The sequence below is a fragment of the Calidris pugnax genome, unplaced genomic scaffold (assembly GCF_001431845.1).
Source record: "Calidris pugnax isolate Ruff unplaced genomic scaffold, ASM143184v1 scaffold44, whole genome shotgun sequence".
Taxonomy (NCBI): domain Eukaryota; kingdom Metazoa; phylum Chordata; class Aves; order Charadriiformes; family Scolopacidae; genus Calidris; species Calidris pugnax.
Window position 1 is genome coordinate 7,219,594 of NW_015094506.1, and position 15,556 is coordinate 7,235,149.

The 15,556-nt window shown below is 45.0% G+C and overlaps 1 protein-coding gene across 1 annotated transcript in view; it reads right to left on the reverse strand.

The window, feature by feature from the left end:
- Positions 1–477: 477 nt before the first annotated feature.
- ERP27 (endoplasmic reticulum protein 27) overlaps positions 478–15,556 on the reverse strand; it is an 18,326-nt gene continuing 3,247 nt past the window's right edge. The window contains exons 4-8 of the mRNA XM_014963294.1: positions 15,310–15,447; positions 11,879–11,992; positions 8,698–8,823; positions 1,716–1,913; positions 478–990 (exon numbers count right to left, since the gene is read on the reverse strand). Coding sequence (XP_014818780.1) covers positions 952–990; positions 1,716–1,913; positions 8,698–8,823; positions 11,879–11,992; positions 15,310–15,447 — 615 coding nt within the window. The 3' untranslated portion in view covers positions 478–951. The remainder of the gene's footprint in view (positions 991–1,715; positions 1,914–8,697; positions 8,824–11,878; positions 11,993–15,309; positions 15,448–15,556) is intronic.

A 15,556-nucleotide genomic window follows, 5' to 3' on the forward strand; every position in this document is an offset into this window, starting at 1 on the left:
CTCATACACCACACCTGCAAAGTCCCCAACCCCTGTACACCAGCACTAGGACCTCCGAGGCATGTCTGAGGTCAATACATAGACATTAGCCTTTCCCTCTAAAGCAATTGTGGAGAAAACCCCTATCTTGTAATGCAATCTTCTACTGCTCTTCTGCCACAGTTCCCATTCCTCTTAGCCTCAATCTGCATCTTAGGCTCATTCATTTTTGCTGCACCAGCTCAGATCTGCTGTACCCAGTGTCGTTCTGATCGCAAACCTTCACAGAAGTTTCTCATCCTGGTGGAAATATCTGTTGATGATGGGTCCAGTTCCATGAGGAATGATTCTTAACAACCAGTCTGACTGGTTAGGCAATTGCAAGCCTGGTTAAATTCAGTGAAAGGAGATTTTTGAGCTTATTCCCTCAGAAATGCACAGGCTTTGTCCTTACGTGAAAGACATGGGGAGTGGGAAATCACTTTATTTGCATAAAAATTCAGGCTATGTACTTTCTGCTTTATTTAGTAAAATAAATGGGAAAGTTCATGTGAAGACAAGCAACCAATCTGTTCCTAATGTCAGGAGAGTGTCAGTGGATCACAGCATGGCACCAAAAGCAAAAAGAATGAGGGAAACAGATCTCTGAGAACTACAAGCTGTATCTCTGATATTGCCATTTTGCTACATCACACTTTGCTCCATCAAAGGTGACATGGAACAACACAGTGTAGTGCAATACCAGAGCTCCTGGAGTACTGAGAAAAGAGAGCTGGAGCCAACAAATGAGAAGGGAGAAGAGATTCCTAGACAGGACAGACAGCATATATGTACATAGCACGGAGATGGAAATCTGACTTGGCCCCTTAATCCTACTATTCCAGGAATTCCTGAGCTGCAGAGCTCAGTGAACTCTTCATACATCAGAAACAGATGACTCTGGGCACAGTCATCCTGTTGGCTGAGAAAGATTCAGAGCTCCTCATTCTTCTCCTTGGGTTTGTCTTCTTTCTAAAACATATTAGAGGTATGAAATCAGTTTTGAAGTTGCTCGGTTTCTCAGCACAGTGATAAAAGGAAATAACCCAACTTAAATACCTCCCTCTGCTCTCTATGCCACTGCCCTGCCTATCCCATTGCAGTTGCACAACATGGCGTCCTGACACACAATGCTTCTGTGCTATAGCAAGATGAGCTTTCACAGAGAGAGCACTCTTAACACTGAATGAACATGGAGATTAAATTGTCTCTCTCCCAGCAGAGACCTCCAGTAGAGTCCTGAGCCATTATCTGTGTACTCTGTTCTGTGGCCTTCTTGATAGATTTCCTTCCTATCCATGCCACTGTCTCTCTGATCCTCTCATGTGCTGCCATCCCACACCCCCATTCTCAGTGTCTAAAAGCACCCTTCACTCTGTCTCCCCTGCTGTTCCCATAAAATAGATGCTTCACCAAGACCTTCATGCAGTTGTAGAGGCCAGTGAAGTCTTCCTGCTGTAGACTAGAAGGCAGAGGTCAATGAAGAAAGAGACTCTGCAAAGACATTCATCTCTGCTCTGCTCTAGATCTGATGCTTTTCTGATATTCAGGTGCAAATGAAAATGAAAGAGAAGGTGGCAGGGGTGGGGAGGAGGAGTTCAAGGAACCAAAGTCATCTTCTTCAAGAGCCTTGTGAGAAACAGCATCACCCTTCAAGATCCCCACTTCCTGTAGACTGTACAGGAGTCCCCCTTTACCTTCTGCATTCTTTGTAAGAAGCGATTACAGAAGTCCTGTACACGCTCAACAGAGACTTCATCTAGAGTCAACACATCCTGCTCCTCGTCTGGTGAGTGGAATAAAGCCAGAGCTGGCAGTTGGGACTTCTTCAGTTTGAAAAATGACACTGTTTGTTCATTGCTCTTCAAATTGCTGTCTAACAGGATAAATAGAATCTGTGATGGAAATAGGAGAGGAAAGGTGAGCAAAACAGAAATTGAGAGAGAAAGCAGATCCCCAAACAGTGATCATATGAAGAATAGCAGTGATATTTTCATAAAGATTTAGAGAAAACCTACCAATTGCAAGAATGTGGAAATAAAGTATAGGGCAGCAGGAGCCTGCAAGGATAAGAACATGAGAGTACCAAACACAAAGGATGTATTTAAGTGAGCTGTAGTGAATAGAAATGAAGATACAATCATTTGGGAAATAGGTGTTGTCAGTGAGACACTGGTGTCCAAACAGTCCAGCCCAGTGAAGAGTTGTTCAGACCTGAGGAGAGAAGCCCAACAATGAATAAATCAGGATGAGAATGACCTACAGTTTTCTGGGTTCCCAAATAGTCTTGGAGCCAAGGATTAGGATTCTGCTGGGATAATTCAATAGTACGGAGTTATCAGAATTGGTGATCAACTCCATGATTTTATTTTTAGAGCAGATTTCAGATGCAGTTAGAATTCATACAAATTGAAAATGTTGGAATCTGAAAGATTATCAATAAAATATACATCTATCTCAAAAATCTTTTTAAAATTATCTGTTAATACTAAATACACATATAAATTATATAAAAAAAAATAAATGCAGCAATTGAAAATTTAATCAGTGACTTGATTAAATAGAATCCTTCAGCAGGTGACACCCAAGTTAATGAAACAAACATCCAGCTAACATACTGGATTTTATCTTTTCTTTATCCTATGAAGTCTACTGGGCCTAGCATATTCGATGTACCTATGGACATGGATATGACTTAACTTACACAAGAAAAAAGAGGAGTTTAAAAAAAGAAAAGTCATGCGATGTGAAGATTATGTGCCCAGTTCCCAGGCTGTGACTCATGTTTTTCTTTCTTTTCAATCAAGAACACTCCAGTTAGTTCAAAACTTTTTTCTTCTCCAAAAATAAACTTGGTAAATCTCAAATTCTTTACTATATTAAATTTATGTTCTATAAAAAAACAAATAGGCAACATCCTATGGGAAGGAAGGATAGTTAGCTTAGTTTAAGGTTTAATTGCAGATAATCACTGCGATACAGAAACAGGAACAACACTTTCACTGGATATGTGATATTTACCACTTGCAATTTCTCTTCCAAAAGTCAACTGTGCCCCAGGGGCAACATGCTAGTGAGCAGGATAAAACACCAAGCTAGAGAACAGTCCCAAATCTAAGGGTCCCAGTTCTAAGGACCCAATTGAAAAGACTTTCAGCTGGAGCAGCAATACCTAGTTTTAGGGCTCTTCTTCCAACTAGCAAACTGGAAACAGAGGCCAGTTTGGAGGGAAGCACTTTCAGAGGGTTGGTACAGGAAACAGTATCACATTTTCACCAGTTCATTCACCAGCTTTTGGGTTTCTCTGTGAAAGATTCCCTAGACAACAAACACATTTAGAATACCGAGGTTGTTAAGTGTTGTCACTTTCTATACAAAATCTCCTCCACCTTTAAAAAAGATGGCTAGCATTTTAAAATGGTAATATAAACAAATGTTAGTCACCAGACTTCAATTTACCAAGCTTCCAGCATTTGTTAAAATTCCAAAAACTAAAAAGTTATACATATTTTATCCATGAATATAAATAATAGAGTAAGAATACAAGAATAAAAAGGTTGGGGTTTAGAACTCCAAACACCTTTTTCCTTACAGAAGAAAACAAAAACACACAGACACAACTGTCCCATCAGCTAGGCAGTTGAAGGGACACAGTTCCTGACTTGGATCTCTCTAATGACTCACATTTGGGTCACGGAGTTACAGGGTGCCAAAGTACAGCAAAAGTTCCCTTCCCCTCTTATATTCCAAAAACACAGGACAGACGGCAATTGCATTTGTCCACTGTCGCTCAAAAGAAGATACCTTAATGCTTATCACATGCATTTTAGAATGACACATTCCTGGTGGGTGCTGTGATGTGGGATAAATCCTCCTTCAGCAAAGGGACAGGCCGTACATCCTATGCTGGATGTGCTCCAGGGGTCCTGCCAAGGCCTGTGTGGCTTCAAAGTCACACCCGTGAGGCAGTCTCTAAGGTGCACTGGTACTGAGACCACAAGCACTGGAAGCCTGGTCTCCTCAGCAGCCGGAAATCAAGCAGATTTCTCAATGAGGATATTTCCACAATAGATGCCACCTGGAGGCACTGGCATTTTCTCGTGAGGAATTTATTTTGTTCAGAGATTCCCAGCCAGCTCTAATCATAAAGAATGAATGCAGTGGCCATGGAAAATTATACTGACCATGAGACAAGATTCACCTTGCCTAACTTCTGCCATCCAGACCTTAAGTCTTTTCTCAGCCAGTCATCTAGGCAACCTCTACAATAAATGGTACAATAAATGGCACTTGATTCCACTTATTTTACAAGGGGTGGAAGGACATGTGTCCTTCTCTACCAGTGCTGAAAAGAGCCTAAAGCCTTAGCTCAGACAACTTACCAAAGCTATAATTCACCAAAACAAATCCCACTTACAACGCCAACTCTCTCATCACTGCTAGAAACCAGGTAGTTCCAGCCAAAACAGAAATTTCATTTTCTAATTTACGCTATGCTGTACAATAGCTGTTCATTTCTTTCTGAAATGATATCCATGAAATTGTTTCATTTTGTAACAATATTTTGCCTTCAGAGGTCTGCTGCTAGAGGCAGTGAAGGTTCTCCTGCATGGATGAGGAACTCCCAACACAAATTCTCCCCTCCACACAATACACGCCAGACCACAGAACACAGTGTGATATCATCTGTGCACTGTCACCTGCAACAAGCTCCCTTTCAGAAAATTTTGTACCCTGGTGCTGTCTTGATGTCTTGACCACTCGATTCCTAGCCCAGTGCTTTTAGAACATCGAGTTCCCAGTAAACACAAGATAGGGAATGATGTTATTGCCCAAGGAATTAAAGTTAATTGAAAATAGTACTGCAATGGTAGAAACCAACTTGATGTTGCTCAGTTTTTCCTCTAAGGAAGACAAACAGGAAGGATGATCAAGCATCATGTCCAGCATTTGACTTTGAACTTCATGGAGCTGCAACCTTCATTCTTTGAGGAGACTGTATAAGCAAAAAGACCAAATTCTGAAGTTTGAGTAATTTCTTACATAGCTTACACAATACATCAAAGCAAAAGGAAAGCATGAGTTTATAAAACTCATGAAATTATTTAAAAAGTAAGCTACAAAAACAATTTTATTGTAGATATCTGCTAAGTGATGTAGAAAACCCGCATTTACGGGTTCTCCTGTTTAGGGCTAAAAGAGGCAACTCTAAATATTATCTCTTTCAGTTCTGGAGCCATCAATGTCTGACAAGAAAAATAAAAAGTGTATGAATGACTGCCGGCAAGAGAAAAGGCTCTGTCCTTTCATTTCCATGGAAGAACTCCTGAAGGACTCTCAGTAGTTTCTCAGAACCTATTTCTAAATGGGCCTACATATAAATTAAAAGGGACTTTGCAAACATCTCCACCCAAATCATTCTGACATTGTAAACCAGTTATATCAGTTGCAGCAAAAGCTGCTTTTGTAACTCCCAGCATCACCTTCTTGAAACCTGAGCAAACACTCGAGGTCCACCAGCTGTAATTGTCATGTTATACTCTGATACTGTGGAAAGAAAACTGAAGATGTTGATGCCAGTTTGGCTCAGCAACATGAACACTGACACTTCCTTTCCAGTAGAAAGCCTGGACTCTTGGCAGTACTTTCTCAAATAAGTACATATTTGATTGCAGTGGGATCCTTCCAAGAAGGCTGGTGGATTCATTCCTGCAGCTGCAGTGCTCTGAGCTCTGTCTGTTCACTGTTACCCACCCACAATTCTTTCTCAGTGTCAGCTAGAAAAGTAACACATTTCTTCTTATTCTTGTCAGCTCTTGCTGGCTTAGCATCACCTAACATTTGCACTTTCCTCTCCAGCATTTTGTAGGCCCCAGGTTCCAGAACAAAATCTAGAGGAATCTAGACCGCCTTCAGACACTCACTGCTGCTCAGGGTGCAGTTCAAGCTGTTTTCAAATAATGGTCCTCACCATACAGCCTCAGGGATCCCCCAGCTGAAAACCTCAGCTTCCTCTCAGGGAAAAATGAAAAGATCACAAACCAGAGATGAAGGGGCCATAATCCAGGATCTGGCAGGTGAATCACCTCCTGGTGACCCATTAACGGTTGGACTTGATGATCTTAAGGGTCTTTTCCAACCTAAATGATTCTATGATTTCCTTCACTCTTTGGGGTCAGTCACTCAGCAGCAGCGGTTCCTCTTTCTCTCTTCATCAATTCAAGCAACAAGTTTCTCTTCTCCCTCCACCTGGTGATGGCAGTGACAAGGACTCCTCTTCCCTCAGAGAGCAGCAGAGATGTGTGAAAGGATGGGTACCCCTTTTCCTGCTTGGGAACCCCTTTGAGGCTCTGTTCGTGTTCTCCACTGGCATTGTGGAGAAGATGCAACACACACTGAGTCTCCCGACCCTGTTCCAGCGCTCTGCAGTCACTGTGGAGCACTGCTGGCTGCAGTGGTACGTGCTCACAGGGAGCCTGAACACCTCTGCACTGCACGGCAATGATTCCTCACTCAAACCACTGACAGCACTCACCCCGCAGTACAAACAAGCCTTTCATCACCAGCCCACAGGTTATGAATTATTCACTGGTAATCCTGAATAAAATTCAAGTCAAGAAGCTTGCATTTACTCACAGACAATCTGCGAGCTGCAAAAAAGGCAAAATCTACCCATTACTTTATTTGTTGTGAAGTAAACCTAAGTTGACTTGGTAGTCCTGACAACAGATAACTCCATTGAGGAAAACGAGGCAGCAGAGATTTCCATGGTACTGTGGAGTGGCTACTTCTGATACCCAAACTAATCCATGGCTTTCTACATGACAGAGTAATGGAGAAAAAACCTGAGTGGGCATATCGCTCTGCTTACTCCTTAGTATCCAGATCTGAGACCCAAATAGAGGGATCCTAGCTCTATCTTACTGCTTGGTAACAGAGCAGTCCAAATCACAGTTTACTCCTCAGAGTGCCACTCCTTTGGGAGAAACAACTTATTAGACCCCTTCATGAAGTCCCTTCATGAAGTACCTGTCCACATGTCCTGCAGTACCACTTCAGTAAAGTGGAAAAAAATTAGTTAAATCCCACATCTTTAACCTCTGTATTTTACTCTGGCAAACCTCTAGACTGATTCGGTGGGAAACTTGCCTGCATGAATGAAAAAAAAGTTAGATTTGGCTTGCTGGCAATTCATAAATTATCTGGACTTCAGCACAACATTTTATGCAATGTTTTGTGAAGTATTTCTAGGAAAATTATGCACAATGTCTCAGATCTAAGCATGTCGCATGAAAACAAAACTAGCTGCAGCTGGATCGGCAAAGGGTAGTGATGCTAAACAGCAATGTGCTGTGTCAGAAGACTTAGCTGCTTGAGGGAGACCTGTATCTGACTCTGCTACCCATGGAGGACAGTGATAATGGTGTCACTATAACACACAGCTCACATGAAATGGCTGGAATTTTTCAGGTAAATGAGTTTTCTTTTATCACTATGTATTCATCACTATGTATTCTGCCTGTTGTCTTGACAATGGGTGGGACAGGTAGCAACATCCAAAGTAGTCCTGCTATAAACAAGTCTCAAGACTTTTGAGGGTGCACGGTTCTGAGGTGGCCTCTCCATTTGAAGATCAGGATATAGTTGATATTTAATCTACCCCTTCAGTACCACAAACAGATGCAGGCAGATGTTCTTGTTCTCAAACCCCAACTCTTTCCTGCTCCACTCTTATTCCTCTTCCACTGCCTGTGAACTCAGCCCTCCCTGCTGCTGTAACCTTCTTCCTCCTCCTGTCTGCTGTTCTCCCTTGCCCCAAATGCTTTCCTGTTGTTCCCAGTGCTCCTTTGCTTGTCAGTTCCTTCCTCTGTTCCCTGGACACAAATTCCCCTGTAATCCAGCTGCTGGCAGAGAATCAGCCATGGGAAGATTTACTATCTGGGGAGCTCTGCCCACAGAGAGGTGGGAACCAGGCAAAATTTCTCTGAAAGACCCAATATATCCCATCACCTTAGTGTGGAAAATCCAGCAAACCCATTTGCAACTTCTTTAAAATAGCTGTTTCCCCAGGATTCACCCAGAAGGCTAAGGGTTAAAGAAGCACCATGACATTAATTGCTGTCTGGTCACTTATATAATTCTCCTTGGCATCTTGCAAGCTGTATACACAAAATCACCTCTCACACCACTGGAATGCAACCATCACCAGATTGAAGTGCAGCAGCTGTTTGTCCTCTCCCACAGCAAGGGAACAAAACTGAACCAGAAGCAAGGAAGAAAGTACATGATGTCCCACTGAGGGAGCAGAGGAGCAGGATCACAGAATCATAGAATGGTTTAGGTTGGAAGGAACCTTAGAGATCACCTAGTTCCAAGCCCCCATGCCCGCCACAGGCAGGGACACCTTCCACTAGACCTGGCTGCTCAAAGCCCCATCCAGCCTGGTCTTGAACACTTCCAGGGATGCAGAGCATATCTTCCCCACAAGGAGGCAAACTGGCAAAAGGTGAACAGATCCAACCGCTCCACTTAAGACGTCCAGCTAATCCTCTTTTCCTACCACTCGGCCTTTGCCCCCTTAAAGCACAGAGAAGATTACGTCCTCCCCATCCATGGCAGAAATCACTGTTCTCCCTTTTTTCTCGCTAATGGCTCCCCTTCCGCTCTGTTTGGACTTACCTTCCCCTTGAAGAGTTCTGCAGCCGCCCGAAACTTGCGCATTCGCTCAGGGTGTTTTGGGGACATCTTGTCTGTGATCAGGAGCAGGTGAAGCTGGAGCGAACTCTGCATCACACCTACTGCTGTCTGCCGAAAACACAGCCAGCACAGACAGAGAGAGAAACACACAGACAAGGAGACTGAGAACATTCAATCCTCATTGGATGCCCTGCCAGACGGACATCAATCCTGATGTCTCAGATGAGATTTCTTTGTAAATCAGCCTCACAAGCAGGACAGCTTTCTTTAAAGCAGGAGTGATTCAATCTGGGTTCTTTGTGGAAGCTTCAAAACTTCTGGTTTTGCTTATTCCCAATATGAGAGTCTGAAGACCACAAGGGTTCATCACCTGCCTCAAACGAGTCAGTGATGAGGCAGGAGGGCTGCCTGGATACAGCAAACTGAAGTCTAGAGGAGCAAGGAAATGGAGAGAGAAGGACAGCAAACACTGAACATAAGGGTGCCCTGAACTGCTGAGGTTCAGCACACATCTGAAATAGGAGGAAGAAAGCGGGAAGGATTTGTGGTGTTAGGGTTGGTGTCTCCCCTTGTTTCCTTTCTTTAGCATTAAGCTGTGTGTAGGATGGGGGTGAGTTTCAGCAACCCCAGGGCCTGAACATTCCCGAGTCCTGAGGGTTAAAATTGCCTCTGCAGTCCTGCAGTGGGAGAAGACCTGGCTGTCCCTCATCCCCCTGAGCAAGGTCCAAGCAGGCAGCACACACTGGCCCCTCTGTGAGGAGACAGGGCTGGCACTGCCCGAGAAGCTGCTGCACCATCTCCAGGCACTCACCCGTCATCTCACTTCTCCTCCTGCCCGCTTCCTGCAGCCTCTCCCTCAAACTAAACAGCAGCCGGGCCAGACCTGCTGCCTCCCCTCTGCCACCAAAACCACGGAGGCGCAGACTGGGCTGCTCCCCGCCAGTGGGAGAAGAAAATTTCCACACGCTCCAGGAGTAATACAGAAGGGGTCAGGGAGTGCGTGCTGGCAAAGGCACTGAAAAGCATCTAGTTTTTGGCAGCTGGGGCTCTGCTGTTAGCCTAATGTTTCTCAGAAATTTTGTGTCCCTTCTCTTCTCTGGTGATGCTCAGATGCAGCAGGAGAGAGTGGAAGGGATGCAAAGCAAGGCTGAGGAGCGTTAGAAGACCCCATGGGAGAGGATGGGGCCGAAGGTGAGGGTGAAGCCGGCCAGGACCAAGGGTCACAACAAGGCTGGTCTGAGAGCAGGCAGGGCCGGAGCCACAGTTCCTCCGGCAGCTCCACACAAAGGTGTGCCTGTCCACGAAACCTTGTGTAAGAGCCATCAGCGGAGCTCATCAACACGGCCGGGTCACATCTGACCCTCCTGGAAAGCACACAGGGTAAGCATTGCCTAAAAATTCCTGAATTATGTGGGCGAAACAGTAAGGGCCCCAGGATGGGGAGAGAAACTCTTGGCAGTGCTCCATGTGATCCGCGTGACCCCAGCCTCTGCAGCATTCTTAGATGTAAACAGCATATGCACTGGGAATAAATATTTACAAAAAAACAAGCTATATTAGAGGAACTGGGAAGGCTTCAGGCCAGGGACTGCAGGAGGCACTGTTAATTGCAACACCTTGATAGGACTCCAGAGTGTCAGGGAAAAAAACTGGAACAACATGTGTAACTGCCAGTCAGGGTGGAGGGGACCAGCTGAAGAGCTCAGGTCTTCTTGGACAGGGAGACAGCCTGGGTGCCAAACAGGATACAACGGAGAGAGAGCCCAAAGCATCAGCAGAAACACGTGAATAAAGGGCCACAACCTAATGAATTGCCAAAAGATGCAGGGGAGGCTGTAAGGCTTCAGAAGACCTGGGACCTATAAAGATAACAAGAACATCCCCACTGATGTGACTTGGGTGTTCTCAAAGGGCTGTAAGGACAGTGAGGCAGGACATAGCTTTTCTGTCCCTAGAAATATTCCATGATTTTGAAATGTTTTTTTCACATCCCTCATCAAGATAAAAAAACAAATCTGCTTTGAAGAAAAGCGAAGCGAAGCGAAGCGAAGCGAAGCGAAGCGAGAAGAGAAGAGAAGAGAAGAGAAGAGAAGAGAAGAGAAGAGAAGAGAAGAGGAAGAAAATAAACGAAACAGAATTTCTACAGTATTTCATTTTTGGGAACAAAATGCTGCACTTCCAAAACAAAATGCTCTCTCAGCTGGCAGGCTGCACCTGAGCTGGGGAATGTGGCAGCCCTCTTAGCTGATCCTTGGTATTGGTTTGAAAAGGTATAGCTTTGAAACAGGTTGGGCCATTCTCGTTTGAATAAATTGAACCTGGTCAGCACTGCTGCAGCTATTCAGAATTCTGCAAAAGATCCCATCAGTAATTAGAAAGTCTCAGCCTTGTGGCCATCTGAGCTTCTAAGACCTATTGGCTCCGCAGCTATGAGCCCAGTGAACTGCTGAGATTTTAGGGGAGCCTAAATCCCTGGTCACCCTCTGTAGGGGAGAGTCACTGAGGCACAGTGACTACTAGTCAAGTGGGTGAGCTAATGATGATTGCCAACATGGAAGCATCCTATGTCTGATTATTGTTGTTGTTGAACTGATGAATTCTGAATGGAGGGGATGGGGAAAATTTTGCTTGGGAAGTTTCCAACTGGCTCTTGAATATGCCTTCAAATAGCCAGCCTTATGTCAAGCCCTTTGAGCTCGGTGATAAAGAAAAGCCTGCCTTCTTGGAGTAGGTCACTCTAGTTTCCATGTTTCCCAAGGCTTCTCAGCCAAAGAGAGGGGATCACGGTTGAGCAGCATCTGCAAGCACAACATGGCAAGTGCCCATGGAAGGAAGCAGCATGAGTGGTAAGAAGGGGTGCCAGCAGGAGTGGTAAGAAGTGGAACCCTCCACCTCAAACCAGGACATTATCAACACCCCAAATTTATTGGAAGTGTAAAGGAACTGCCATTCCTCTCCCCACCCCACTCACATGCCCCAGCACAGCATCTGCTTCCACTCCCTATATGGAGTAGCAGCAAAGAGTTGTGTGGCTTCCCCAACCCCATCCACACCGTCGCCACAACCCTTGCACACATCTGGGTGTGCAAAGTTCTGTGCCAGAGGACATCCATGAGGAGGAGGCCAAGCATCAGGGTGAGGGCTAAGGAGAGCTGGTAATTACCACAGGGTTGTACTCTGTCACCAGGCGGAGCTCATTCATCCGAACGAAACGAATCAGCTTCTCAGCATCAATATCTTTGCTGTCCAAATCCAGATCCCTCCGGTCATTGTCTACCTGAAGACATGCAAAGACACTCAGCGTCACAGATGTCCTCTCCTCTTAGCACCTTCTCCAGAGGCGCTGATGGTTGTCACTGATGGAGACACCCACCCTTGGGACACTGTCTTCCTCTCATCCCCACCACATAATTCCCACTTCTGGAGGTCCAGAACTGTTAGACCTACAGAGATCAGCCTGCACTTCATGATAAGGATCTTCCACACCCCTTCAGTCTCCTAAGGACAAGGCAAACTCATGGGATAACAGAAACCACTGAGGTCTCCAGACATCCCTACAGTATCAGCTCCTGATGCACTGGAGACAGGGAGGATTAGCTGATCAACTATTCTAGGCATTGTGGGGAGAGATCATTAAATAGCCTAACTCCTCACATTGATTTTGGCTTTACATCCCTTTCTTAAATCTTCATCTGCTTATTCTATTTCTTCTACAAGTAATAAACATTGGCATAGGCCCGTATGGATTTCCTGGAAACATTGTGCAAGCAGGAAATCTCTCCAATAAAAAGAGTTTATTTTTTTTCCAGTACAGCAGAAAAAAAAAAAAAAAAAAAAAAAAAAAAAAAAAAAAAAAAAAAAAAAAAAAAAAAAAAAGAAAGAAAAAAAATCAAGCCCAGCACATTTTAGCTTTAAAGGAAAATCCATCCTGCCACACATCTCCCCACACTCCACCCCCTTGTCCAAACGATATGATTTTATTGAGGTTTACTTGACCTGGTAAACAGAGAAAAAGAAGGCCATCACTGAATTATATAGCTAAACCACCCAAAGGGGCAGAGCTGCTGAGCAGGACCACGGCAAGACGTGACTGAGTTGAGCCATGGGGACGCTGGGCTCTGACACGCAATAGGATCAAAGTTTGAGATTTGAAGGCCTTTGATACCCATGTTGAATGAGGTTCTTGGGGCTGAGGAAAGGTCCACACGCACACCCCAGATTTTATTCTCTGCATCTGAACGACCTCTGAAAAAGCTTGTGTTAGTTTTTCCAGTGGTGTGCAGACATCTGAAGCCCTTTTTGCTGTTCTGTGGTCATTGGCAAGGTCTTTGATCTGGTAAGGGGCCACAGTGGCAATTCAAACTGCTGCTTTTCAGACTGTGCAGCCTGAATCCTCTCACAGATTTGCTCCTGGATGAAATGAAAGGCCAACTCTACTCAAGTAAATGGGATCAGGGCAGCACAACACCTGGGTGGGTGAGATCAGACAGGCCTTGGGAACCAATCCAAAGCACCCTGGACTCCACAGAAAGTCTTTTCTTGACTTTCATGGGCTTCTGGAAACACCTGATATCCATTTTGGGATACTACTATCCTAAATCTGAACTTGACATTTATGATTTCAAGAAAATAAGGCTGGAAAATATTCTGCATCTAATAGCTGAAGCTCTGATCAAAATGTCTTCGTCATTCCATATAATCAGCTTATTAGCATCTGTTAATTATGTTCTTTTTTGATCTATCAGGCCAGATTCCTCAAGTGAATAGAACAATTTCCCTCTGCTACATGCAAAGAAGTCTCACCAGTTGACAGCAGCTCCTCCTACTACTGTAATTATCTTTTAAACGTCTAAGCATTATACATGTTTCATACTCTGCAAAAGCAAAGAAAAAATGAGTTTATGCCTCTGATTCACTGCTGTCCTGGTCACGCATCTTTGTATTCTTCAAATGGGTATTTGATTCCAAGTTCCTGTCTCAGTTCTTTTTTCTTTTCCTTTTTATCTCTGGCCTCTTACTCCTACACAGTATTCAGCACAGAATAAAAGGAAAAATAATGTATCTGAATAACTTAATTTAAGAAAAACTGACAATTAGACAAGTGCATTGTCAACCACATTTGAACCTGACTAGTGTGTTAGTATCTTGGTTGTTTTTCCCTATTAAACAAGAGTTCAGCTGCAAAAACTGGACTGTGAACAAAGAATATTCAATATAATCCAAATTCCAACAATCCAGACACTTTCTTTTATCAAGCACCCTCCCAATGCAGTCATCCTCACTATCTGCCACAGCTCAAAAACAAAGGATCTTTTCATTTTGGGAAGAAAGCCACCATGACTAAGAACCAAAACTAAGACGGGTGTTGCTTCAAATTGCAACATCTTCACATAGCAAATAAAAGGTTAAATAAAAAGACCTGCCTACCTATTGCTCACTCTTAGATCATTCTCTTTGAATTATTTGGATAATTCCAGTGGTAAACATGGTGCAGGAAATGATGAGAAAGAAAGGGGAACAAACTGGCTCTGTCCAACTTTCATACAATGTGGATCTAGAACTTGGCCAAGGTGGCACATTTAGTTTAGTGTGTCCCCATCCCGCCCACCCACCCTGTGTGCTTAGAGCTCTGGTGACACAATATCTGATATCATCTCCATAAATTTCACCAAACATAGCTTCAAATTCAGTGAGGCACCAGCACTTACAGCTGGAGTCAACAAAGACTTGATCTCGCACAGCATCCTTCCCCAAGAATCTGCAAAGCAACATTTTTAATGGCCCCATGCCCAAAGCGTATTTAGGGACTAACTCTACAAACCACAGCACAGGAGACAGAAAAGAGTGTTTGGGATTTCTGTTGGTGGCAGAGCATCTGTAACTGCAGACACCCAGTCTGGGTCTGGTTTCAGTCACGATGGAAAAGTTGTGCACCCAGGGAGACAGCTTTGCTCTGCCTGAAGTGACACTTGGCAAAATTTGCTATCAAGCCTGCTGTGTTGATCCATTGTAACATGGCCTCTAGATGCTTTTCCTGTGTCTTAGGAGCCTTCCAAAAGCCAAGGAAACCCCATCCAAGTAACGCTGAGCTCCAGGCAGGTCACTCAGAGACACAGACATCACTCTTTGCAAAGCACTAGGGGCTGAACCAGATCTACGGGAGGTCTTAAAATGGAGAATCTTATCAGGTGTAATATGTGTTGCGTGTCTTCGTGATGGGCACTCTGCACAGGAAAAGCAAAAGACCTCTTCGGGGCAGGAAGCTCTACAGATGTGCTTTTTAGGTGGACAAGCGACTGACAATAACAAGCCTTTTTTTGTTTGTTTGCTCTGAGGTGAGATGAGCAGCTTTAACCTTCTTCTTTACCCCTCCTGCCCAGAGATTTCATTTCTTCAGGACGGTGACTGCAGGCAGCTTTGAGACACTTGCCCTAGAGCTCCTCTCCCCAAAACCGGCGGGCGGGGGAACCCCTAAACCACCACGTTAATTTTGTAGATAGAGCCTTTTGCTCGGGGAGCAGTCCCTCCCCGGGTCCCAGGGCAGCGGCGGTGCCGCGGATGGTCCCCCCCGTGCCCCCCCCCAAGCCCACGCACCCTGCGGAAGATGGTGACGGTGCTGCCCCCCACGCCGTAGTGGGCCAGGACCTCGGGGCTGCTGCTGAGGCCGAAGGGCACCTCCGGGATGCGGCCGGCCGCCAGGCGAAACTGGGACGCTTCGGGGCTCTCCGGTTCCTGCGGAGGGAGAGGGGGAAGGTTGGGGTGTGTGGGGGGGGGTGAGGAGCGGAGCCTCCCCCGGAGACCCCCCCCCCGCCTTGTCCCCCTCCCACCGCCGCCCGCCCGG